The sequence below is a fragment of the Arabidopsis lyrata genome, assembly GCF_000004255.2.
Source record: "Arabidopsis lyrata subsp. lyrata unplaced genomic scaffold ARALYscaffold_2, whole genome shotgun sequence".
NCBI lineage: Eukaryota > Viridiplantae > Streptophyta > Magnoliopsida > Brassicales > Brassicaceae > Arabidopsis > Arabidopsis lyrata.
Genome location: NW_003302554.1, coordinates 15,104,988 through 15,132,702, shown reverse-complemented (window position 1 = coordinate 15,132,702; position 27,715 = coordinate 15,104,988). Strand labels below are relative to the sequence as shown.

The window sequence follows — 27,715 nt, the reverse complement described above, 5'->3', positions numbered from 1 at the left end:
TTTGTGGATAAAATAACTGATTTGTTCCAGAAAATGTCAGCTTTAATGCTATTCCAAGTGCTTTTACACTCATGACCTGTTAACATATTTGACAATATCATTATCGGTAAAGTGAATTAAGATTCTTTTTAAAGAAATATGGGATTACAAACTGAAAATACCAAAAACTACATACCGATAATGATCCCACAAGCGAGCAAATACCAATATAAACCATTACGTTTGTTTGCCCATATAGGGGGGCAAAACGGATAATGAGAAATACAGCAGCCCCAATTACCAGACTCGCATAGAACATGAAGGCTGCAATTAAACTAGATGAAGTTAGAAACTTACAATGAAAGGGGGGAAAAATTCGTGAGATGGTACAAAGTACTATCTCCCAAACACTGGAGTATGAGAGTCCCATCAAGCAACGCACCTGGTTCTGTTGCAAGATTCCAAACTTCAATCACAGAATCAATTTCTTGTTCTTGAGGGGCATGTAAGACAATAGTTGTGGAACCCACAACACATAAGGCACAGCCAAGAATTCCAAAGATGTGTAGTTTTTCCCGTAATATAATATGAGCTAAGACAGCACTGAGATTCAGAGAACAAAGTGTATGAGAAAGAAAGAAAAATCACCGATTTAAACGTATATAGAAAACCATATAGAAGAGTCAGAGACATGGGCACTCTCGTACCTGATAATGATACTGACAGCACCTAGAGGAGTGACAAGTATAGCCGGCGCAAATGCATAAGCAGCGAAATTGGCAATTTCACCAAGTAACACTGAAAGAAGCAGAAACCAATGAGCAATAGATAAACCAACAACATAGTAATCAATCACTAAGAAAGAAGAAGAAAAAGCAAACACCAAGGAACAAACAATACTCACTTGTCGTCATGCCGATCCACCAAAGGGGCTCGTAGAGATAAGAATACCCACCAACACCTACAAACACAGTCTGTTACCTTTCGTGAACCAAAGGAAACCTAAAGGAACAACATTTACACACAGTCTTGAAGCAATGTGGCTATTAACTATAAAGTGAAGTTCAACAGAGGAAACACAAAATCTCCTATCTGTTCACAACCTCTGAATAGCTAGCTAATTGAATCCTGATAAGTTCAATTACAATTAGAGATCCCAAATCTGTTAGCTGCTTGTTGAGTTGAACATAATTCTGCACACTCTAAATCCACAATTCCAGCACCAAAATCGAAACCCAGAAACCAAAATTCGATTTTAAGAAAGAGATTTATACCTGCCCTAGTGCCAGTGCTCGCAGCTTTCTTAAGCCCTTTCTTCTTAACAATGAAACTAGCACCAATGAACAAACTAGAAGACAATGCTAAAACCAAACCCTTGATGTTATCAGACGACATTCCTTTATAAGAATCTCGCCAGCTTCCACCAGATTCCGCCATTCTAACGCCAAATTCGAAACCTTTTTCCACTTTAACTTCGACCCAGATGAGAAAACCCTAGATTTCGTCAGATCGGAACTTCGGATTTAGAGATCGAAGCAGAAATCGCTTCTCCGACTACTAATTCCTGGTTATACTCTACGAATTCGGAGGTTGCTTGAACGGAGAAGCGAGATTTGAAATCGGAGATTGAGGGAAGAAGATCTTGTAGGTGAAGATTTGAGGACCAAAAAGAGAAACGCTGAGAATGTAAATGACTGTCCCTACGGTCACTTTCCGGCGCCACCATTCCTTCTTTCTTTTTACTAAAATAAAGATTAAAAAGGATAAATGTCACAAAAATAAATAATATTTAGTTTCTTTTTTGAGATTTATCTAAATAATAAAATAAAATTTCAATTTTGGTTTTCCTTAGCCTTTTTTTGGTCAAAAAACAAAAATTAAATAAAAACAAAGAAAATCAAAATTAAAATTTTATAGTATATTTATTCCTTAGCATTTTAAGCCTAACTACAATATTTTATCAATGCAAATAGTACTCGCATTGGTCAGAGACAAACTTATGATTCATGTATGCAATTTTTTCAATCAGGCCATTTGTGATTTAAAACTTGTAAACGCCAACAAATGCATCATATATAATTATATATACATGTTACAGTCTTACAGACTATAAATCCTTTATAAATTTGTCTCTTGGTAGATGAATTTGGTAAGTGAGCGAAGCTTAGAGTTGGATTGTAAAAAAGAAAAAAAAATTGTATTGCCCGACTCAAATGGATTTGACACGAGTGCAATGGCCCATGGGCCATATCTCTTTAACAAATATGACATTAGAGAACCCTGCCAAAGTTTTCACAGAAATGGTTCATGTTTTGAATTTATTACATAAGAGGGCTCAGATTATATTTTCCTTTTCTTGAGATCTTTCTTTCACCGAAGCATAACAGTAAAAAATTGTAGTCAAACACAGTATTTATTGACGTCCAAACAAAAAAAAAACAGATTTTACTTCAGAATAAAATAAATAACAAAAGTAAAAAAAATGAAATAAAAATAAAGAACGGGTAAAGTACAGACGACCCAAAGTTTATTAAATTCTCACTTTTAGACAACACTACTGTATTTGATGGATTTTCATATAAAAAGACTAGTAAACTAATGGAATCCCATAGCCCCTGACATGGCTGGTGCGTCCGCAGGCGGTGAAGGTAGAACGGTTAACGCTAACACTCCACTAATCGCAGCCGCAATAGCTCCGACCACAAATGAAGGTAGGTTTCCACCGCCGAAGTGAGCGTCCAATGGTCCACTTGAGAATGATACTATCATTTGTGGTATACAAATCGCTATATTTAAAACGCCTAGAGAAAGTCCTGTAAAAAGAAATAAGGTTTTGTTAATTTCAAATTTAAATATTTATGTTACAAAAGAAACTATCTATGTTTCAAACATTAGGTGCATGAATGATGAAACCTATGGATAATTAAAAGATAAGAACAGATTACATAGAGATCTCAATTAATATAATTAAGTTAATAAATCTCACCCTATTAAATGCTATAGATAAACTTGTAGATATTATCCACACAAGTAGAAAAGAATTTGAAAAAAGTTACAAAGGAAATATTTACTCCCTTTTTTCTCCTATGCAATAAAGGAAAGAATTACTTTTGAATATATAGATACAATAGTGCACAAAATTGGAAACATAATCTTTCAATTAATTATTCAAATCAAACGCTTGAACTCAATAAATGCTAATATAACATTTTCGGCCCCACATTATCAGAATCTGACCATTAGATTTGTAACTTAACATTTTCAATAAATCAAAATTACCTTGGCCGGCACCGGAATTGGTTGAGAAAATGGACGCTAGTGCAAATGGAACACTGTAAGTAATCTGTCATAATAATAACAAAAGGAAAAAGAATCGGTTACAAACCTAAAATTGTAAAGAAAACAAAAAGACAAAACAAAAGTGTACTTACGGCCAATGGGATACCAAGAACGGTAAAGAGACTAAATACTCCGGCTTTAATACCACTGCTCGGTCCGGACAAAGCACCGGCGGTTTTCCGGTGGTTATCAGCGGATTGCGTAACAAGAACCGTCATGGCCAAACCTATGGCGAGTATGAAATTCACACATCCCCAAAGTCGTTTAGCTCCTCCCATTTTCCGACCAATCGATTCAACACCAAGTGACACGAAACCAAGAAGTATTGAATTAAACATCAATCCCAATGCACCAGCCTGAACTCCTTGGTCGTAAAGTTTCTTGGCTTGCTCATTTCCATCTGAATTTCCACCGTACACTTCACGACCCATCCAATCGGTATCGTACAAAAGAAACGGAAACCAAGCGATCCAATTAATAACCGTGACCATTAGAAGCATCCACATGGGACGTTTCATGACTCTGACAGCTCCAAAGATTTCTCCAAAGAAAAAAACACTTGATGTTTTCTCTTTCTCTCCATGTGGCGGAGACCATTGTTTGTCTTTAACGTACCATAGAGACGAGAAGGTGAGGATAAGGAGGAGAGTGATGGATAGGAAGAAACAAGTCTTGAGATTCGCGCAATAGACATCGCAAGCTTTTGTCATTGTGAAAGGAAACATTTTGTGAAGGTTAGTGTAAGATCCAGCAGCGTAACCCAAAACGTTTCCAACCGCCATAAAAAAAGAGAAACATGCGTTTGCGACTCGCGTTTTTTTAGCGTCTCCGGCGGCTAAATCGGCTAAGAAAGCACGGCATGGTCCTTGTAAGGTGTTGTTAGCCACGTCAAGGACCCAAAACCCGGTAAGGAAGATTATAATGGCTCGAGTCCTTACCTTGTTCTCGAGTTTATCTCCAAAACTATGTCCCATATCCGCCGCGAATCCGATAAGGAAAACCGAGACGGCTACGAGTACGGCTCCGGTGGCGATGAAAGGACGACGGCGACCGAATCTGGACTCGCATCGGTCACTGTGGTAACCGACGATTGGTTGAACAAGCATGCCGGAGATAGGACCACAGAGCCACATGTAAGACGACCATTTGTGAGGGATTCCGAGAAGTTGTACGTAAGGAGTCAGAAGAGAGAGCTGTAAGGCCCACCCAAACTGTACACCGGCGGCGATTGAAGCCACGGAGATGATTTTACGCAGCGGAGATGGTTGACCGAGATCTTCCGATGAAGACTGTGTCTCTAACGCCGCCGCATCGTTGGCGGCTCTTTCTGCTTCCAAGGCTCCCATTATGAAAAAACACGAACAGACAAAAAGAAAATTTTTGAGGAAAGAAAAAGAAAAGGAAATTTGCTTTTTTTTTTATCTACCTTTCTATCGATTTTTTTTTAAGTGAGGATTTAGTTTTGTGATGTAGGAGATGAGACATTGGAGTTGTATTTATAAGCGAGGAAGAAGATTATTTTCCAGATAAGAGACGCAGTTAGAAATCTCATTTGTGTGAGTGCATGACAATGTGAGGACACGTGGCAGTTTAAGACATTAACTCCTTTTTGTTTTGTTTTTTTTAGTTGACTAAACTAAACTAGTTGTTTAGAAGAATAGTTAAGGTTTCTACCAAACAAAAAAGAAGAATAGTTAAGGTTTATTATTTAATGAAAGCCCTTATTTTGATAGTATATATTATTTTATATTTTATTGGTCAATATTTGATGTATTTACATGAGAATTCAAATATTTATAAGTAATTTGAATTCATAAATCAGTTACTTAATTCACAAACAAATAACAAATTAATTAATTTTAAGAAATTTTATTTAATGTTTTTTTTAAGACATCTTAAGTAATTCAGTTCCCTAAATAAATAAATAAAAAGTAAAGTTATTCAAAATTTTCCCCATCTAATTCAAAAGGAAGTGCCATAAAAAGAGATTTTATTATCTCTAGTGTGATCTTTTGGGATCTTTCTTGTTTACCAAAAAAAAAACGTTACGCACAATGTTTAGTGAAGGCCAAAAAGAAAAAATTCTATTTCAAATTAAAGTTAGTAAGAAAATTTTTTGAAAAAAAAACTATAAGAAGGGTGAAATATTGGGGATGTGCTATTTGACTCCGCCTTCTCCACCGGAGTTTGACTCCACTAAGTCGCGTTACCTCGCGTAGTAGAGATTAGCTATGGATCGAGCCTTATCGATCCAAATATGTAAAAAAAAAAAAAAAAAAAAAAAAAAAAAAAAAAAAAAAAAGTGAAATATTAGAGGGTCCAAGGTTTTTTAGATTTCATCATTTAATCAATCTTTTCTTTTATTTGGGTTTTGCACAATAATACTGTATTCCAAAAAAAGGAAACATAGAAAATTAGTGGAATCCCATGATTCCTGACTTCAAAGCAGTGATGATAAAACAAGTAACTTCAATATTCTACTAATCGCTGTTGTAATTGCTACGAAAATTAACTCCGGTAAGTTTCCACTGGAGATCCACTTTCAAGTGATACTATTGCCAAATTTAAAACTCCTTAAACAAAAGTCTATATATACATTTTTAAATACAATTATGAAATAAATTCTGGCTTTCACTACTATTTACAATAGAATGCCACTGGATTTAATTCTTAAGATTTGGAAAATTAAATAAAAGATATGAAAAAAAGATTTTGGCTCCAAAGATCTTGCTTAAATATGATGTTTCCTTTTTTTGTTAACGATTTTAAAGCAAGTTTTGTTATATTTCTGTTTGTTTTCTTAATTAGTTAATTTACACTAATTGTATTTGATTAATTTTTTTTTTGGTCGTAACTATGATTCATAATCAACACTAAACTTAGATTTTTAGTTGGTTTTAATTATAACTATAGTAAGCAACATCTATATATTATTACTTTATTATAATAAAAACATTACAACTATATGTTTTTTAAAGCAAACTTATAAATTGACTCGAATTGTATATGTTTTTAAATAAAAATATTATTAAAAAGAAATATAACAAAATGATGTTTAATTTCATGGGACGGGTTATATGGTGGGACGGGTTTGGGTCGATATTAATACGGGACGGTATACTACGGGTGAAATCCTTGGATTAACAATCAAATACAGTTATATAATCTTAAACACTAAATAAAATAAATAATATTAACAAAAAATACAACTTAAAATTTAAAAATTATTGTTATAAAAAATCGACCCGAAGTATCGCGGGGTAATATATATAATATATACATATGTAAGTATATTTAACCAAACAAAACAATAGGTTATATCTATAGATAATTTTCAAACTTTTGTTTAAAGTATAGCCCCGCGGTGTACCGCGGGTTAAAATCTAGTCATGTACAAAAATGAATCCACGTTTTCAAATTTAAATATTCATGTTTCATACATTTTTGGTAAATTGCATAAGGGGATGAAACCCATGGATATTTGCATAAGATATATGACCGGATTAGAGAAAGATATCGAATAATATAATTAAGTTAATGAATCTCACCATAATAAATTATGAGGCTGAAATTGTAGATAAGATATTATCGACATAAGGATTTTGAAGAAAGGAACTTACAAAGGAAATTTGCTTCTCCCTTTTAATTCTTGGCAACCAAGGGAAATCTAGTTTTAATTATATATGGAACTAAACAAATAATTATTCAATTCAAACGTTCAAACTTATCAAATGTTTTTTGGGTCCAAAACTCCAAATTAAGAGATTATTATTTTTCGGACCAGAAATACAGTTAGCAAGTAAAAAATTTTGACTCTTGAAAGACGAATTTGGTAAGTGAATCAGAGTTTAGCAGATTATCCGTTTTTTACAAAGTAAACAAGACATTTGACCAAAAAATAAATACACAAACAAGACAAGATTTATTTCTTCGGATGTGTAAAGTGAGAGTATCCAATGTGGATTATCAAAAGACTGGGCTCATACACCTTTAAAAAGAGTATTGATCGAGGCCCAATTATAGAAAGCCTCAAACTTATCCAATCATTGAAATCTTGATGTATCCAAAACAATTATTTAGCCCAAAGGCCTTCATTCTTGTTTTTTTTTTCATTTTTGTCTGCCTTTGTTCCTTTGCTTTGATTTGATGTGTCCTGAAATCTAGTTACTTGCCAGTTGACGAAGTTGTAGCAATTTAGTCCGAATTGTGCAAAATGGATATGGACTACCTGTTCTTACTCATCAATCATCATTAAGCAGTATGAACATTTCTAATATGTTCAATAAATTATGGAAAATATTATATATAATAATATGTAAAATGTTGGTTCAGGCCTATATATTGTTGATAAAAAATTATATCATTATATAGTATCATAAAAATGATATAATTATATACGATAATGTATGATCTTCAAAAACTTAGGTTGTTGCTTAGTAATAAATAACCAGGTTGTTAATTGTCATTCTATGCTAGAAACATATATTTTATATTATAATAAAGTGTGTTTATAAAATACAAAATGCCATGTTGATTAGACTAGTTGTTTTCAAGAATATTTAAGGTTTCTAATTTAATATTTAATATTTTAATATCTTATAGGTCTAAATTTGATGTACTTACATGAGAATAGTTTTAATATACTAATAAGTGTTTTAAAAATTATAAATCAAATAATGTAATGGTTATTTTTCTCCTCAAATAAAGTTATTTTATTACCCAAATCATTCTAAACTATAAAAATTGTTCAACTTATATTCCCTATGTATAAAAGAATTGCCATCAATTATTATCCGAATTTTATTTTATATTTCTGAGGGAAGAGGGAAATTTTTTCTCTAGTTGGATATTTGTGTTACCGAAGCAAACAGTAAAAAACTGTACTCAACACACAAATCTTATTGAAGGGCCAAAAAAAAAAACCACATTCTATTTCAAATTAAAATAAGTGACAAAAGTTTAGAAAAAAAAAACTAAAAAAGGGTGAAATACAGACGACCCAAGATTTATTAGATTTTATCATTTTATCCATTCTTTTCTTTATTTGGGTTTTGCAGTTTTGCACAGTAATAATGTATTTGATGATTTTCATTAAAAAAAAACATAGTAAACTAGTGGAATCCTCCCATGGCCGTTGCCTTAGGGGCATCCGGTGGCGGTGAAGGCAAAACGGTTAACGCTAATACTCCACTAATCGCCGCTGCAATTGCTGCAACGATAAACGCCGGTAAGTTTCCACCGCCGAAAAGGGCGTCAAAAGGTCCACCTCCAAGTGATACTATCATTTGTGGTATCACAATCGCCAAATTTAAAACTCCTAAAGAAAGCCCTGTAATACAAAAGAAAAACAATTTAAATACTTATGTTATAATTGCATAAGGTGGATGAAACCAATAAATAATAAAAGAACAATTACGGTCCCACAGATTTGTAACTTTAATCAAAATATATAAATGTTTACCTTGGCCTGCACCGGAGCAGCTTGAGAATATGGACGCTAGAGCAAACGGAGTACTAAAAGTAATCTATAAATAATAAATAACGAATCGATTAATGTTAGTTTAAGCAAAGCAAGAAGTTTTTTAAAATAAAAGACAAAACACAAAAGCGTACTTACAGCTAATGGGATACCAAGAACAGCAAAGAGACTTAAAGCTCCTGCTTTAATACCACTGCTCGGTCCGGCTAAAGCACCGGCGGTTTTCCGGTGATCCTCGGCGAGTTTAGTAACGAGAACCGTCATGGCCAAACCAGCGGCGAGGATGAAATTCACAATTCCCCAAAGCCGTTTAGCTCCTCCTAATTTCCGACCAATCCATTCAACACCAAGTGACATGAAACCAAGAACTATAGAATTAAACATCAATCCCATTGCACCAGATTGGACTCCAAGGCTGTATAGTTTCTTCGATCGTTCATTTCCATCTGAATCTCCACCGTACACTTCACGACCCATCCAATCAGTATCGAACAAAAGAAATGGGAACCAAGCGATCCAATTCAAGGCCGTGACGATGAGAAGCATCCACATGGGACGTTTCATGACTCTGAAAGCTCCAAATATTTCACCGAACAAAGGAACGCTTGAGGTCTTCTCGTCGTCGTCAGAGTTTCGCGGCGGCGGAGACCATTGTTTGTCTTTAACGTACCAAAGAGACGTGACGGTGACGATGAGGAGGAGAGTGATGGATAAGAAGAAACAAGTCTTGAGATTCGCGCAATAGATATCGCAAGCTTTAGTCATTGTGAACGGAAACATCTTGTGAAGGTGAGTGTACGATCCAGCCGCGTATCCCAAAACGTTTCCAACCGCCATAAAAAAGGAGAAAAACGCGTTTGCGACTCGCGTTCTCTTAGCGTCACCAGCGGCTAAATCCGCTAAGAAAGCACGGCAAGGTCCTTGTAAGGTGTTGTTGGCAACGTCGAGGATCCAGAACCCGAGAGCGAAGATCCCTATAGCTCGTACTTTTACCTTTTCCTCAAGTTTATCTCCCATTTTATAACCGAAATCCGCAGCGTAACCGATGAGTAAAACGGCGACAGCGACGAGTGCGGCTCCGGATGCGATGAAAGGACGACGGCGACCGAATCTGGACCTGCATCGGTCACTGTGGAAACCGACGATTGGTTGAACAATCATGCCGGAGACTGGACCACAGAGCCAAATGAGAGATGACCATTTGTGTGGGATTCCAAGGAGTTGAACGTACGGAGTCAGAAGAGAGAGCTGTAAGGCCCACCCGAACTGTACACCGGCGGCGATGGAAGCGACGGAGATGATTTTACGAAGCGGTGATGGTTGATCGAAATCTTCCGGCGACTGTGTCTCTAGAGCCGCCGCATCTTTAGTTGGTTTTTCTGTTTCAAAGGCTCCCATTATCAGGAAGAAAAAAAAACACACGAATAGACAAAATAGAAACTTTAGAGGAAAAAAAAGAAAGAAAATTTGTTTGTTTTCCTTTTTCTTTTTCTTTTTTTGGTTTTTTTTTCTGTCTTTCTCTCTGTTTTTTTTTTTTTTTTAAGTGAGGTTTTTGTTTTGTGATGTAGGAGACGAGAGAATGAAGTTGTATTTATAGGCGAGGAAGAAGAAGAAATGATATTTTAATTTTAATTTTCTATTACACTTGGAGATGATTATTTTCCGGATAAGAGACACAGTTAGAAATTTTAATAGTGTGAGTGTATGGCAAGGTAGGGACACGTGTCAGTTAGGACATTAACTCTCCTGTTCTTTTGTGTTCTGTTTTTACGGGGATTTAATTGGTTTTGCTGTTTTCTTGCATCAAGTGACTTTGACGTTGATTCAATTTCTCTCTCACAGTTTTTTTATTTATTCAACTCTCTTTAAAAGTTCCGATATTCAGTACCGTTTTGTTTGGCTAAACAATAAAGTTTCTATGATTCCGATTGGGTACAAAAATTTTAAAAGTGTAGTTTTAAATCATGAAAATAAAACAATATAGCAAATTTGACCTAAAAAGATTTAATTTATTCAAAAAATTTGGTTCAAACCGGTAGTTAATTTATTATTATTTATTACTTTTGAATTAGAGACCACGTAAGTAGTTAAAAATAACTGGAAATATATTTATTTGTACTCTAAAATAAGTCACATTTGATTTACGGAGAAAAAAAATATAATATTTTGTTTGGCAAACAAATAAAATAAGTGTGAATCGTCCTAATAATTCATTTGGTTCACAAAAATATAAAAGACTGAACTATCTAGAAAAGAGTAAGAAATGACTTTGATTTAAGGAGGAAAAACGACTTATATACCAACGCTTGAAACTCACGAGTTCATAGCACATCATGAGATAGTTCTGGGCAACATATACACTTTTTTTTTCAGGCCGTCAAATAATTGTATCTAATGTAATAATGGTTGTGGATCAGGTACTGATATATCCGACTACAATTACAGTAATGGATCAAGCATTTTGCCAAATATTCTCTGATCACACCTTTAGATCACGTCATTATCTTTCCGCCTTAATCATAGTCGAGAGAGTATCTCACAAAGATCTGAGTGGCCAAACACTTTCCAAAACTGATGCACTCAATTTTATCTGAACAATCCCAACTAGTATGTTATCCTTCATGTCCAAGATTGTACACCAAACGTTATCTTTGACGTCCAAGTCTTTCGATCCAACTTTTAATATCCGCGTTATAAATATTAAATTAATTTTATCATATTTGGATTGATCACAAACAATACTAAAAACATTTGGTTTGTATGGTGACATTTTTTTTTTTGGCGATGAAGTTATTGCGAAAAAAAATTAGTATTATATTTTGGAATTATGTTGTTGACTAGTGACGAATTTCAAATTTAATTTCAAGATCAAATATATTTGTAACAACCAAATGACGAATATAGAAGCATGCAGTAATAATAACAAAAATGAAAAGAATGATTATTAGTCCACCGCTAGTTGTTAAACTGTCTCAAACCCAGTTTAATAAAGTTAACTTATCAATTAGTTTCTGTCACATATTCAAAATTAAACCAATTTTGTAACGAAAAGTTTTGCGACAGAAAATTTAACCCTATAATTTGTTTCTTGTAATGCAAGATATGATCACTATCCCAACACTCAAAACTTCATTTCCCATTTATTTTAGATTGTTTATCCGACCAATTAAACATTTTAATTATACTATTTACTACATTCTTTTGTTCAGACATCATAGGTAAGTCAACCGGACAGACGACTTGAAAAGATATTAAAATAACCAAAGCATTTACTTGTAGAACTCTTGGATTTTAGTTGTCTGTGAACTAGTTAGTCTCAAATGGATCGGATCACATGTTTGTCAACCCCTCAAGTCTCAACTACTTGGACTTATGTTCCAATATATGTATGCTGTTAATTTTCACCGTAGTTTCAACTATTTTTCCATTCGCTTAATAGATTGTGCTAACAATTTGTTTTACCTGTCTATCTGCTTAGTAATATCTAAAACATATTGATTGGCTGTGAATCGCAAACTTAAATATTAATGAAACCACAGAAGAATATATCTGAAAAATTAATGTTAAAAAAGTTTGTATGGTAGACAATACATAATTTCAAAATAGTAATGACAGAATATATATAATTTTTTAAAGAAGCAAGAGTAATAAAGAACACCTAAATTATTTTTTTGCATCTATAGAAATATCCATAAGACGTACCCTTTTTGTTTATATACAAATCGTCAATCTTTATTTAAGATTTAGTTAGGTAGATAACCAAATTCTGGAACTTAATTAGGTGAATGACTATGAAATATTTTTATAAGGAAATACCCTCAAATGGAATAGAGTACAAATGAATATATATCTAAATATATATATTTTTTTAGAGTGCGTAAAAGTGTGACGAAAAAAAAATATATATAGTGCGTAAAAGTGAATAAATATATCGGAATCTTTCTAAATTGTGATATATAAGAAATCAGTTACCGAAATATACATCATTAAACATCACCAAGTCTTATGTTATATGACCTTATGTTAGCCAAATATACAGCATTAAACATCACAAACAAGGTTCAAAATATTTGCATCACTTTGTAAAGTTTTTTTTAACAAAATCTTATTCATGACCCATAAGTAACAGAAAAATTACATCCACTAAATGAAATAAACTCAATGTCTCCCGCAAAACAAAGTGGTCATTAGATCAATGCAGTTCATTTGCATATAGTTTCAGGGGCATGACAAAAATACAAGTAACATGAATTATATAACCACATTAAAGTTCAAAAGGTTTTGTCAAAATGAAATTACAATTGTTTTCCCCGAAATTATAGGGTCGGGGATCGGGACCCCAAAAGAGGCTTATAGTTTCTTAGCCTAAAAAGATTGTGGTTCGCCCCATCATTATGCACTCGTAGTTGAATATGACTAGGCAATGAGTATTTGCTTAATTTTTTTTTTTTTTTTTTTTTTTGTTTGCTTAATTTTCTTTTAAAGTTCAACTATTCACTATATTATTCTATGAGATTAGTCAACATATTAATCACTGGAGAATCCAGTGTTACTAATTTAGAACACTAGAAAAGTGTAAAGGAGATCAACAAAAATAATGTAAAAGAAAAACAGAACGAAGAGAATGCTAGCTAACAATAATATTCTCAGAGAGAGAACTGTTTATAATTTTCGCTTTTTCATCTAATTATCAGTGGAAAATCACACAACGTAAAAAATGGATAACAATTTTTCAAAACTGTAATCATCGCACAACTATTGAATATTTCACTCTGCACCACCTTAGGATCACGTTGAATAAGTTTATTCAATATCTATGTTTTGCTTAGCTTCACATAAAATGTTTAATGTTCAAACAATTACTAGTTTTTAATCTACTTCAACTGGAATCAACGAACTGGTCTTAACTCTTAACCATCGAAAAAAGACTAAAAATAAACTGTGGTAGAATGTTTGTCTACTCATAAATGGAATTACAGTTTTGGTTTCGACAGCTTCCAAAACCAGCACAACACAAAAGTTTTTCTTATAGTGGTTTACTTATTTTTAACGAACACTAAGGCCAACCAAATATAGTTATAAAATAATAATAAAATATGATATATGGCGTGGCGCAATTAGGATGTTGGGATTGGACATCATTGTTGGTTTAGAGCGCATAATTGTCAAAAAGGTCTCGAGGGAAGTTGTTGACTCATTGACCTCTCTAATTACACTCCAACTATAATTGTTCACACTCTTATCTTCCAATTATTTTTTATTTTACATATCTAATTTATCTATTGACTAAAACTTATCTCTTCTTCTTTCTAGTTTTTTTTTCTTCTGTAAAAAGTTTAATCTCTTACATATATAGTCCCTAGTTACATCTCACACAAGACACTAACAATAAACTCATTTTAAACAGAATAATCTTTTATAACATTATAATATTTTAATTACAATATATTTTATACCCGTATATTGGTATGGAAAGCAAAAATAACTTGTATTTTCATACTTACTAACAAATTATATTATTTTTGTTTTAAACAATTACAGTTTGAACTTGAATGTGTAATTTAATAGTTTATATCAGTATCAATCTTCGAATTTAATCTACATATATATGTAAAATAAACATTAGACCATATATAAAAATTGTAAAAAATGATTCCTCAAATCGTTTATAAAACATTTAAACTGATACAGCGCACATAAATAAACACCGTATAAATTTATACAAGATTATAATTTATAATAATACAAATAATAAAAGTAATAGGAAAAATAAAAAGGTTGGAAGGAAGATTTGTAGCGTACGATTAGTTCCAAAAAGACCTATCTGATTATTAAATCTAGCCGTTTAAACTATCGCCAAAAAGAAATTGAAGTTGAATTTGTATTGATATGCGTTTAATATTTGATGTACTCACTTCTAAGTTGACAGTTTGAAATATCGCATGGACTTGAGTTGTATCTTCTGTTGTTTTCCTGTTGTTCTTTACTCTAATTTCAACTCTTAGTCTCAGATTCCCATATCTTTTGTCTTTTGAAGTTATCATCAAAATAATATTCGTGGATTTTCTATTATTATTTTCTGTATAATTTATTCAAAAAAAACATCAATGATTATGATAGTGTAGGTGAAAATTGTAGCCAAAGAACGCAAGACCGCTCATGCATAGGGTTAATTTATAGCTAGACGGCACCAAAAAAAACTTAGCAATTTGTTTTTTTTTAAAATATGTAACTATAGCATTTTTCCATCTTAAATTGGGAGAATTGCTAAATTTGTTAGATGCACATATTTTTGGATTGTTTGCAGATATTTAGTTTTAAAATATAAACAAAATAACTGTAACAAAATTGCTAATTTATACATGTGAATGATAACCGGTATAAATATTTTGGCTATATCACACTTATTTGAACATCGTTTACACTTTTCATACAACTAAAATAAGAGAAATTTTACCAAATGTTGAATGTAGGAAATTAGCCTTTGTCCAATAATTTTGGTCTGACTATAGACGTTTTAAAATCAAAATTTATATTAAAAAAAAAAAAACTGTCGTTAAAATTAAACTAAATTTATATTTGGAAGAAAATCATTTTCATCAAAAAAATACAAAATAATGAAAACGTTAATAGGTATTATATTTGATCATCATTATACTATTTTAGATATTCGAGTGAATTTCCGGTGTTTTAATATATTAGATACTCGAGTAAATTCAGTGTTCTAATCCAATTTTAAAAAACGGAATGGTCGGTAGGCAGCAAAAAAAAGTAACGTCACACATTCTCTTCGAGGCAACTTGCAATTGGAGGAGATCAAAGATGAGTAGAAATGAAGGAACATGGTAGGTAATAGCCTAGTAACCTACCCTACTCACGGACATACGTTGGTCTGGTTTTTATTGATATTGCCTTAAGAAAATTATTAGATCCAAGAAAATATCGAGTTATTAATATATTCAAAATCTTATCATTTGAAATATTCAATTTTACATAAAAATTTGAATTCATATATTTTAATGGAAAATTGGCAAAACTAACCAACAAAAAAACTTTAATTCAATAACTAACCTCTAACCTCCTTATTCACTCTCTTTCTCTTCCTATCTCTCTCTACCTTCTTTCTAAAAAACTAATTTTTTTTTTTTTTTTTGGTTATTCACCTAAATCACCCTATTTTAATTATGAATGTTGTGGTTATAAGTTATTAACATTATAACGAATCTGTCATTCTTTTTTCTCTCAAATTATTTTTTGAATAAATTACGGATTTTGTCCTTTTTCATAAGGGCATTTGTGGATTTTGTCCTTTTTTGAATAGTTTATGCATTTTGTCCTTTTTCATGCTTCAAAAATATGATTTAACATACGTTGGTCTGGTTTTTATTGATATTGCCTTAAGAAAATTATTAGATCCAAGAAAATATCGAGTTATTAATATATTCAAAATCTTATCATTTGAAATATTCAATTTTACATAAAAATTTGAATTCATATATTTTAATTATGAATGTTGTGGTTATAAGTTATTAACATTATAACGAATCTGTCATTCTTTTCTCTCTCAAATTATTTTTTAGTTTGAAAAATAGCCAAAACAAATAGAAACGTGGGACCACGCAGCGACTTGGTTGACTTTTAAAAGGACAACAAAACAGACAAAACAAAGCCACTCTCCATCACTCTATCAATGTCTGTGAGAAGAAGTGTTGCGTCTGAATTGAATCTGAAATTAGCCAACTTGTTCTATGGATTCGTCCTCATTATTCCGCCGGATTTTCCCCATCCCTTCCTTCCTCATCTCTGACTTTTCTTCCCTATCTCATTTCGCTTTTACAGAATCACATAATATCGTCATATGAAAGTTTAAAACAGAAAAATCTACCCATTTTATGTATGGAATAGTCAAATCCTTTTTCGGTTCTATTATTGTCCTTGGTTGTTCTAGCATGACGGGTGCATGACCTACTTACCCTCAAATCATTTTATGATATGTAAGTATGTAACCATAAATCTTTGGTTGTAATAAGATACAACTGTATGTGTTGATTAAGAGACCAGTGCATATAGAGAAGACCTCTGTAATATTTACACACAATGAAGAAATTGTGCATAGTGCAAGCTTTTTAGAAACTCCTACATGTTGCAGATTGAACCATGCGTCTGTTAGATTGTCTAACTCCATCATATCTCTGCTGTATACGTTTATATATCCATTTGTAAATTCTAAAATCTTTTCTTTTAGTGAACAAAAAAACAAAAACTAAGTCCCTAACATATCTACATTTTCAACTATAAACAATTAAAAAATAAAATCTAGCTATAATTTCCAATTATATAACTATAATAATAGTATTATAGAACACGTACGTTAACATACGTGAATTGTAGATACTCTTAGAGAAATTGTTAAAAATGCCCCATTTGAGAGTCTATTTTTAAGTTTGCCCTCTTTTAATTTTTAATGACCATTTTATCCTTATTTGAAACAAAATTAGGTCTACAAAACACAAAATATTTTTTAGCGGGAAAAGTGATCCCGCAATTTTCCCGCCAAAACACTTGTAAAAACCTTTAAAATACCTTGTAAAATTTTCCCGTAAAAATTTTTCCGCCAAAAAATTTTCCCGCAAAATTCCACAATTTTTTTGGCGGGAAAAATTTACAAGGTATTTTTAAGGTTTTACGGAGTATTTACAAGTGTTTTGTAAGGTTTTACAATGTATTTTAAAAGGTTTTACAAGGTACTTATAAGGTTTTATAAGGTATTTATAACTTGTAAAACCTTATAAAAAACTTGTAAAACCTTATAACTTGTAAAACCTTATAAAATAGCTTGTAAAATCTTATAATATCTTATAAATACCTTATAAATACGTTGTAAAACCTTTTAAAATACATTGTAAAACCTTTTAAAATACATTGTAAAACCTGATAAATACCCTGTAAAAAACCTTTAAAATACCTTGTAAATTTTTCCCGCCAAAAAATATGCGGAATCAATTTTCCCGCAAAAAAAAAATTTTGGCGGGAAAAAATTTTACGGGAAAATTTTACAAGGTATTTTAAAGGTTTTACAAGTTTTTACAAGTATTTTGGCGGGAAAAATTGCGGGATCACTTTCCCCCCAAAAAATATTTTGTATTTTGTGGATCTAATTTTGTTATATTTCCTTATATATTTGTGATATCTTTTATTAAAATAAGGGTAATTTAGTCATTTTGTATATAAAAAGGGGTATTTTTAAAAATGGACAGCCAAAGAGGGCATTTTTGAAAAGAGGTATTGAAAAAGAGGCATTTTTGTGAGTCTCCCATACTCTTATGATCTGCTATAACTAACGATAGAATATTTATATCGCGGTAATTAATTACAACACTATAAAATTAAATTTGTGCCGACCAATTTTTTTGAAATATTAATCTGTTTAGAAAGTGAAACCAAAGCTGCAGATTTGAGAGCATTTTTTTTAGATTCATCGAAACCATCACAAAACCAAGTTCAATCAATCAATAATTGTTTTACTATATGTGAGCAACTCAGCTAGCCTCTTTCGTCTTCTCTCCAAACACGGATTTTTTAAAGACTTTATTAGTCATTTATCAGTATTAAATTAGACGAATTATAGGGTTTTAAAGTATAGTGGATGAGAAAAAACGAAACTTAAATTACCGACATTGCGTGTTTTTGGTTTAAATGAGTTCTCTTACAAATATATTGAGGATAATATTTAGTAATACATTTTAGGGTTTCAAAATATGACGTAACAAATTGACTGATTCGAGAATACGATGCTACAGATAATTAGAAAGACAAAAGTAATAAATTCACGAAAGAGACAGAAAAATATTTAATTTTATCAGCAACAACAAAACAAAGAGCATTAAGGCAAGTTTCCAAACGATTTTTAAGATGGACCATGTTTATTTGGTCATGACGAAATTCACAGCTCACTAGTTTGTTTCCTTTTTTCTTTTAGTTACAGAGATTAGATTGCTTGATATTCGTAATTGACAAAAAAAAAATTGCTATTCGTGATTTTTTATCAAATGGTTTGGAAATGACTAAGAAATTTTATTTAAGTTAGGTCTGAGATTTAAATTAATAAAATAGAGTATACAAAATGGTGTGGACTAATATTGAAACATCCTAAGATTGAACCTTCAAAGTGTAACTGAGTAGCACTTTAAACCTTGAAAGAATTCTACTAACACTATAAACCACCAAGATTGTTTTACTAACACTTTAAACCTCCAAACTAGCTTTTCTGTTTGCAAAGCCATAAATTATGATGTAATAATCAATTTATCTTTCTTTAATCTATATTTATTTAATTTAATTTAATTTTTACTTAATTTTATTATTTATTACAATTAATAAAAATCTAAAAAAACAAAAAAAAAACCTTTATTTTCTTCGTTTACTCACCGTCCGAGCATGAAATTTCTTATTAAACTGTTGAAACAATCTTCTAGACTGATCCATAAGCGTTTTCACTCTCTCGAGTGGATAAATTGGAATCTCATAATACCAATTGAATAAAAAGATGGTGAACACATACAATGAACTGAATAAAAATCATATGGTCGGATGGTGAATAGTCGAAAATGATGATTTTTTTTAATCGTCAAAATCGTAATAAATAATAAAATTAATTAAAATTTAAATTAAATTAAATAAATATATATTAAACAAAGATAAATTGATTGTTACATCATCATTTATAGCTTTGCAAAAAGAAAATGTAGTTTGGAGGTTTAAAGTGTTAGTAAAATAATCTTGGTGGTTTATAGAGTGAGTAGAATTTTTTCGAGGTTTAAAGTGCTACCCAGTTACACTTTCAGGGTTAAAAATGTGATTTTCCCATTCTAATTTATACAAAGTAGCAAAAATAGAAATAGAATGTATGGATCCCTTAAAAAGTAGCCACGTTTTAATATTCAAAGGTGCATTTATACACAACAATGTCCATGTCGGGGAATTATTAAAGATCCATTTCATCTCAGTATGACGTTCTCTTGTAACAAAATTGTGTAAATACCAAAAGTACAAATGGGTTCCACTGTATTAGATTTGCACACCAAAGTAGAACTCATTTGTACTTTTGGTATTTATATTTATAATAAACATATATTCTATCCGTTTCGTTTTAGTTGTCGTTTAAGGTTTTTTCACACAAATTAAGAAAAACATTAAATTTTTTGTTTTACTTTTTATTAATATATCTTATAAATTTTTTCATTGGCCAAAACATTAAAACAATAGGGATAATACTGGAATTTTTACCAAACATTTGCATTGAAAACCTAAAACGACAACTATTACGAAACAAAATTTAAGTCCTAAAACGACAACTAAAACGAAACGGAGGGAGTAGTTTTGAACTGTGGTGATGCTGCTAATTCTATTAACTAACTTGCACAATAGCAACAGAAGTACTACAAACCAAAATATTCCAACGTATTTAGAGAAATTAATTATGAGTTTACCATTTTTTTGAATGGCATTTGTGGATTTTCTATTTTTGTTAAAATTTTATGGATTTATCAGTTTTAAGTTATAAAAATACGTTTTTTATGCGTTTTTTTCCGTTATGTTTGGGTTTAGTCGGTTCAGTTTATTTTTAGAGATAAAAAAAAATTATAAATTTGAATTTTTAAAATGTTCAAAAATGGCAAATCTATAAGATTTATTAAAAAATGACAAAATCCATAATAATCTCTATTTCGAGTATAGACGAATACAAAATACAATTGGTTGGATCACGATTCACGTGGTTCTATTAAAGAAAATAATAGATTTTTAAATTTACATGATAAACCAAGTTTGGAGTTTTGTAGCTGCCGAGACAAATTACAGATAAGCTACAATTGTTAAAGATATAGAGATTCCTTCCCCAAAAACTTTCAATTGTGTTCCAAAATTGGAATACAAAACATTTGTGGTTCGTGATAAAATAATATTGTAGCCAAATTAATCGAATTCAAGAGTATATCAGCCCAACTAAACCAAATTGATTTTTTTTTCACTGAAAGCTAATATCTAAAATCTTGCAATTTTAATACCTTTTTTAGATCTCATATGATAGTTTTTCTATCAATAAACGCTTAAATTTTAAATTTATTATCATACAAAACAACGTATTGACAATGACATTTTTTGCCCAAAAAAAGAAGAAAAGAAAAGACAATGGACAGTTAAATAGTATGTTCTTAAAACGTTTATCCATTTTTGTTCTCTTACCAAAACAACAACTACGAACCATAAGATTGTTTGCTCAAAAAAAAAAAACCATAAGACTGTAACTGTTTATATAAACGGGTTAAAATTTACCCAAACAACAACAACTATGTAACTATGTAAACATTTACGTTTTTGAAAGGCAAAAGAATAGTGGTATGAATGATTCTCATGTGCATATCAATCATATAACTGTGTAAGTGAAGGTTTCACATGTAAAAAAACATATTTGGTTCCAAAACTCTAAAAGTTTACATATTTGGCACGCAATTACTAAAACTGCAAATCAAGCCCAATTGGTCTGTTTTGTGATTGGAGGGTTTTTATTTGTATGACGTTGACGCATACGGCATACCTTTTCGTAGCGTCATGGGGCATCAGTTAAGGAATTAAGATGGTCTCATTTGTCAATATCAAACTATTTTATCCCTCAATATTATATTTTGCCTTTACCTCAAAAAGTAAAAATTTAGATTTGATGACGATTTAAATCACCCACTCACAGTTTTTCCTTTTTCCCAAAAGAAATCCACTGACCCATTATTTATTTAAATGACTCACTTACACGTCAGAAACTTGAAAACACGGTTTTATTGTGGTCATAGAAATTAATTGAATAGTAAAAAGTATTACAGGTAAGATTTAATACTGTTCCTTTATAAAAGCTGAGCAGCCTGAGCTAATAAAAGTAATATTCACAAAAATAGTATAAAAAGGTTGAATTTGTACTGCTTGTTGATAACTTATGCTCAAATAGAATTACTATAAAATTTTCTTGTACATCAATGAATCCTTTATCTCAAAAAAAAAATCATGATATTGATACATAAATAAGAAGAATTCGTTGACAAAGTAAAAGTGAAAAGAATTCTTAGAGAAACTTAAACTGCATATCATGCGAGTCTCAAACTATTATAAAATTTTGCAATAATTACCATTACCGAAAACATATAAACACGCTCTTGACATTACAGGATTCAGTATAGTGAAGATATTATTATCAACATCAACTTCAACTCATGTGTCTACTAAGGTCTTGTCTCTTTCAATATGCTTCTCTATGTATTTATTTTTTGTCCTGCTGTTTAGAAATATCATATATTCCAAACTTTTTTGGTAGACAAACTAAAATAACATACCAATTATTCCCAATCAGATAGAATAGAATAAAACCAGAATTCAATTATTATTATTTTAAGTCTTCAATTCAATTAAGTAGAAGAAAAATAGTATTGATCGTTTATGGTTTCCAACAAATATTTTTTTTATAGGAAAAACTTCTTATAAATTTTGCAGTTTCATAAAATGGGTATATTTTGATTTACCCACCGGTTCATGGGCCAAGTGGAACTGCGATCTCCCACTACTTGGTTAATACTTAATAAGTTAATATATACTAGTAGAAAATTTTCGTATAGCCACGGTTTAGCCATGGACATTCGTAGCTAATTTCATTCCAGCCACGAATTAGTCACTTAACAATAACGTGACAATTTTCGTGGCATTTAGTGGTTTTTTGTGGCTAATATTTGCCACGGATTTTATTTGTAACAAATTCGTGGCTAAATATAGCTACGAAATTATTCCATAGCTAAATCGTGGCTATTTGCTACGAAAAAGCCACAAAAATTTCGTGATTATTTTATTTTTGAATTGATTTTATTATATAGCCACGAATTTGTCACTAATTTATCCGTGGCTAGACGGAAACCTTAATCTTAAAGACAAACTCTAAATTTATAAACTCTAAACAAAAATCTAATTACCAATGTATACCCTAATTAAAATTAAGATCCAACACTTTTATAAAATTCTTAGTTTTTAAATCAAACATTTCAAATCTATACCCCAAACCCTCAATTTAACTCCAAATCCTAAAATCTAAACTTTAATTAAAATTTTCATTATAGAAATTAAACAATAAACTCTAAAAACAAAATCTAATTAATATACCCAACAACTAAGACATTTTGTCTACCATTTCTATTTAATATACCAAATACTACTGCAAATTGCAAAATTAATAAACCAAATAATAATGACTTCTTATTGGTTAGTTCATAGAGACATGGATTGCTCTTTTGCTATTCTCCACCGTTGATAAACTATATCCAACGGACACAAAGTTTCTCAATTGTTTTTCTTCTCCGTTTCTCATCTTCGTCACCTTCCACCTCTCATTTCAGCTTTCACAGGGGGAGACTTGGAGAGTGAGAAAGAAAGAGATTGCAGGTGAGTGTGTGAATCAATGAGTAGAGCTGGTGAAGTGGGCCTCTCTCTGATTCTTTTCCTCTTCTTTTCTCATCTTCGTCACCTTCCACCTTCCACCTCTTCTCCTCATCCAAGAGAGCACACCTCCTCCGCCAACCCCCAAAACTACAACATAGAAGACTAAGCCACAACTAAGACGTCGTTCACCACCACCATTGACAAAGTTCAACGGATCGGCGCCGTGACATCAACCATGGATTTCAACGCAACGATGCCGTCACATCAGCCATGGAGTCTGATCCAAGTTCCGATTGCTGTAATGTTTTCAACGGGCAACAATGAGAGCTCCTAGATCTGATGTCCAGCCACCAGATCCGACGCCACGAGACCACCGAAGATGCTTGACAGAAGAAGACATCTCGTGAAACATTTTTTAATTTTTTTTGTTAAAATCATTGTGTTTTATAAATAAATTAATTTTACATTTTAATTTATAAATAATAATCTTTTTTGTTTCCGTTTTTTTTTTATTAAAATTATATGAAAAAGTCACGAATTAGTCAGGATTACTTTCGTGGCTGTAGACTTGTAGAGCCACGAATATATAAGTGGCTATCCGTGAGAAATCAGCTACGAAATACGCGTGACTAGATCGTGGCTACATAGCTACGAAAAGCCACGAAATAAAAAAGCCACGTTTAAGTGGCCATTAGTGGCTGTTTTAGCATATAGCCACGAATTTTGTACCACAGCCACTAAAATTGTTGTGGCTATACATGTTTTTTTTACTAGTATACGGTCAACGTTACACCGGCCATTTAAAAAAATAATAAAAATAACACAGGCGAACATGGTAAACGTATATCAATTGAGTCTAAAAAACGCTCCCTGACACAAGTATCGAGAAGCCTCTTATGTCATCTTCCTCCGGCGCCGGCAAAGCCTTCGTTTGCCGGCGTCGGGACTCCGATCCCCATCTAATTCAATACACAAGCCTGCTTTTAATTTTCCTTCGTTTTACAAAAGTTTTTTCTCTCTTGGAACCCTCTCGAACTCTCTCGAACCACTTGCAACAAACCGGAGCCTCACCACTGAGCAACAACGGACGACGAGCGTATCTGGAAACGTTCATATCTGAACCTGTTCTCTCAATCTCCTTCAGATACTTTATGCTCGCACCATCCTCAACAGAACCGTCTAACCAAAGAGCAGATTCTCGATCTGGATCTCTGCTCACTCTTGAAGAAATCTCACCCCGGACTTCGTTGAAGGCAAGAGAGCTCTCTATTGGACCTTCAGATGCGCCTTGTTTGGGGGAGGCGTCGACGGCGCACGACGATTATTTCTTCTCGGTGAAGCTTATCCACTTAAAAAACGGTTACGGCTTCGAAGATCTCCGCCCCAGCTCCAGACCATGCTCATATGCTATTATCGATGAATCTTCTCATATCGGAGCTCACTCCCTCACGGCAAAGCTTCTCAACAGATCCGACAAGCCGCCGCGCTCTCTCAGATCTGTGGCCAACCGCAGCAAAACTAGGGTTTTGCCTAGAAGGCTTTGAACCCAACTTCGGCCCATTACCTATCCAAAGGCCCAAGCCCATACCGAGCGATCCATGTCTAAATGACATAAAGCCCAGGTCCGTTTCTCTTTGTTTCTTGTCGATCTGTAGTCAAAAGTTAGGTCGATCCCTCCACCTCAATGGCAGAAGACACCATCTGAGAGAGGAATCACCCTCATTGCTACGGTTTTTCAATTATACCCTGAGAACCCTGGATTTAGTGTTAATCTTGGCTAAGTCCTATGAACCTAAGAGCTGGAAGGTGTATAGTCTACTGTTCCCGATTCCAAATTGTTGGAGGATTGTTTGTAGCTACAGATCTTCTGTGTCCAAATGTTCTCCTATGGTAGCATTTGCAAAAGACTTTAAACACCGGTTAAATGTCATTTCTAACAAGCTCATAATCATGTGCTCCTCTCCGCATTCTGACCTAGAAGATTTTTCATCCGTTTTCGAAAACGTACTGAATCGGAGCTTTACAGTTGCACTGCCCTGTTTACAACCCCTCTTGCCGGATAGAAACTCGTCTCTGGCTCCTTCACTAACGTCACGTTGTCTATTGACAGTGACCATTTCGCCATCTTTTGATTTGTTCATGGAGGCTCGTTCGACAAACCGTGATCTCACATGTGTCCAAATGCTATCTAGCTTTGGCTTCAAAGCTCTCATGGAACCTTCGTCGATCTATTTTAGTTATCTTCTGGTAGTTTTGGGGTATGCCCCTCTTTGTAATGCTTTCTTAAACTTTGGGATCTTTGCACCCATGTTATCTCTGTACTTGAACTTCTGTTGATGAAATGGAAACAAGTCTTTGACAAAAAAAAAATAACACAGGCATTATTCAATCTCAGCTCACAATTAAAAATTTATCTTATCAATGCCTTGAACAAAACTAAACTGGAGATAATTACACGAAGGAACCATAATTACTGGATAAGATATATAATTACGACATTTTTCAGGGGTATATTATTATTTGCATCAAATGTAATCCATTATAATGTGTTTATAAGTCCTTCCACATAAACAAGATAATATATATGTTGATCGATAAGATCGATTCCTATTTTTACTAGGATTAGAATTAAAATTAAATATATACTTTTAAAGTTTATCTAATAAGAAAAATAGTCTTTATCTCATCTAAAAATATTATAACAAAAATACATTAAAGTAATAACGGTTTCAAATATTTTTAAATAAATGAAGATGATAACTTTTTAAATGTTGTTAATCAGTCCACATTGGGACAAAATTGTAACAAAATTACGAAACTATTTATAACAAAATACTTTGTCACTCATTGGTATCAATTCATGACTACTATTTAGTCACTCTAATGTCACAAATTGTGATTCCCATATTCGTTACAAATTCGTAACTAATTTGTGACTATAGATACGTCACAAAATCTTCACACTTGTTTCGGTCATAAAATCGTAATATTTTTGTCGCTAATTGCCACAAATTTCGGTCATGATCTAAACCGTCACAATTTTGTGACGAAATTACTACGAAATTGTGACAAATATATTTAGTCACAAAAAACGTATCAAAAAAGTCACAAATTGGTGACGTATATTATTAGTCTTAAACTTCGTCTCAATAAAATTAATTTCTTGTAGAATATTTGCTTTGCCACTTCTAGGAATTGGTCGAATCAGGTGTTTAGAATCTGGATTTAAAGTTTTAAACTATTATGACCCTCCCCCCTTCACTCGGAGATGGAAGCCTTAATTTGGACCATGAAGAATATCTTTTCAAGAAGGATCGATTGTCAGGCGTTTGAAACAGATTGCTCAGAGTTAGTCTCGATGGTACAATCACCTGAAGAATGGCCAGCCTTCTCCAATCAACTAGACGAATTTGGTTTGATTCGTGTCTCTTTCCCCTTTTTCTCGCTTTCCCTTATCTCTCGTTTATGTAATGTCAAGGCGGACTGCTTAGCCCGTTCTTTCCGTCTATTATTTATTGAAGTTACTTTTGTAAGCACTATTCCTCCTAATTAGGTAACCAATCAATGAATTTTTTTAATAATTAATGTGTGGTTGACAAAAAAAAAAAACTATTATAACCCTTCTTAGAGTGACTTATATTTAATTGAGTCCAAATTAACCCATGTGGTGCTATTAATCAATTTTTTTTTAATATATATGCACATACATTATTCAGACTGAAAAAAAAAATACACATACATTATTTCGCAACGTCTAAATCTGTGACAATGATCAGTAAAGTTAGAAGAAAATTTGCTCTATAAAAATTGTAACCTCAGAAGACATGACCCAATTTGAATGTAACCTAGTATTTTAAATCAAAATATGTGCTCAATGAAAAGTACTAGCATTTATCTTTGGTAACTTATGTAAATTAACTATTGCAGATGGTCTATCATATATGTATTGCAATTACATGATTTATGTATTCGTTGTGAAGAGAGCCGTCCCTATATAATTCAGGGTTCCAAGCAAAAAGAATATTAAGGCCTAGGAAAAAAATATTCAATTGTAATTGAGAGGAAGTATGACTCCAACTGTCAGTCTAGATATTTCTTGGGCATGCTTTTAACGGTAGATCTACTAACAACTTTTATAATTTTAAAAGCCGGTTAAATATATATAGTTATTTTGGCCGCAAGCCAAAATTTATTTTGTTTGGCCTCTTAGAGCATCAGCAGTGGCACAAGCAGGTGAGTGTGAGTCTTGGGGTATAGGTATTAAAAAAACCAAAAAATTGTCTCTCTCATCACACTCGGGTGTAAGTTTACACTCGGGTATAACACTTTTTCTCTCTATCTCTCTCTTTCTTTCTCTTTCTCTTTTCTCTTTTGCTTTAAATTATAATACTAAAAAAATACTTACATCCACACAAACACATTTGCCATTGCTGATGGTCTTAGCCGGCT

At 32.3% G+C, this 27,715-nt stretch overlaps 4 protein-coding genes across 5 annotated transcripts in view; 1 reads left to right on the top strand and 3 right to left on the bottom strand.

Annotated features, from left to right (window-relative positions):
- Nucleotides 1-1,711, bottom strand: part of LOC9323462 (probable magnesium transporter NIPA4) — a 3,040-nt gene extending 1,329 nt beyond the window's left edge. The window contains 6 exon segments of the mRNA XM_021009941.1: nucleotides 1-76; nucleotides 176-303; nucleotides 422-582; nucleotides 687-777; nucleotides 884-940; nucleotides 1,254-1,711. Coding sequence (XP_020865600.1) covers nucleotides 1-76; nucleotides 176-303; nucleotides 422-582; nucleotides 687-777; nucleotides 884-940; nucleotides 1,254-1,416 — 676 coding nt within the window. The 5' untranslated portion in view covers nucleotides 1,417-1,711.
- A 662-nt stretch (nucleotides 1,712-2,373) lies between these two features.
- Nucleotides 2,374-4,744, bottom strand: LOC9323461 (sucrose transport protein SUC5). Its single transcript, XM_021033974.1, has 3 exons — nucleotides 3,411-4,744; nucleotides 3,259-3,322; nucleotides 2,374-2,792 (listed from the first exon to the last, which is right to left on the bottom strand). Exons 1-3 carry the CDS (start codon nucleotides 4,662-4,664, stop codon nucleotides 2,575-2,577), a joined length of 1,536 nt encoding a protein of 511 aa, XP_020889633.1. The 5' UTR covers nucleotides 4,665-4,744; the 3' UTR covers nucleotides 2,374-2,574.
- A 3,453-nt stretch (nucleotides 4,745-8,197) lies between these two features.
- On the bottom strand, nucleotides 8,198-10,505 carry LOC9324917 (sucrose transport protein SUC1). Of its 2 annotated transcripts, none has more exons than XM_002887350.2 (3): nucleotides 8,936-10,505; nucleotides 8,780-8,843; nucleotides 8,198-8,647 (listed from the first exon to the last, which is right to left on the bottom strand). In XM_002887350.2, the coding sequence occupies exons 1-3, from the start codon at nucleotides 10,193-10,195 to the stop codon at nucleotides 8,430-8,432; spliced, it is 1,542 nt and encodes a 513-aa protein (XP_002887396.1). In that variant the 5' UTR covers nucleotides 10,196-10,505; the 3' UTR covers nucleotides 8,198-8,429. The 2 variants fall into 2 exon arrangements, with proteins under 2 accessions (XP_002887396.1, XP_020890486.1); XM_021034827.1 differs by having other exon boundaries at nucleotides 8,780-8,832; nucleotides 8,936-10,355.
- Nucleotides 10,506-24,140: 13,635 nt separating this feature from the next.
- Nucleotides 24,141-25,646, top strand: LOC9324916. Its single transcript, XM_021035929.1, has one exon. It carries the CDS (start codon nucleotides 24,671-24,673, stop codon nucleotides 25,601-25,603), a length of 933 nt encoding a protein of 310 aa, XP_020891588.1. The 5' UTR covers nucleotides 24,141-24,670; the 3' UTR covers nucleotides 25,604-25,646.
- Nucleotides 25,647-27,715: the final 2,069 nt, after the last annotated feature.

Coding starts and splice junctions, on each gene's coding strand:
- LOC9323461 (XM_021033974.1), bottom strand. CDS start 4,664: ATGGGAGCCTTGGAAGCAGAAAGAGCCGCCAACGATGCGGCGGCGTTA. Junction 3,323..3,410: donor TTCTTGGTATCCCATTGGCC/GTAAGTACACTT, acceptor TTATTATGACAG/ATTACTTACAGTGTTCCATT. Junction 2,793..3,258: donor CAATTCCGGTGCCGGCCAAG/GTAATTTTGATT, acceptor TTCTTTTTACAG/GACTTTCTCTAGGCGTTTTA.
- LOC9324916 (XM_021035929.1), top strand. CDS start 24,671: ATGCTATTATCGATGAATCTTCTCATATCGGAGCTCACTCCCTCACGG.
- LOC9324917 (XM_002887350.2), bottom strand. CDS start 10,195: ATGGGAGCCTTTGAAACAGAAAAACCAACTAAAGATGCGGCGGCTCTA. Junction 8,844..8,935: donor TTCTTGGTATCCCATTAGCT/GTAAGTACGCTT, acceptor TATTATTTATAG/ATTACTTTTAGTACTCCGTT. Junction 8,648..8,779: donor CTGCTCCGGTGCAGGCCAAG/GTAAACATTTAT, acceptor TTTGTATTACAG/GGCTTTCTTTAGGAGTTTTA.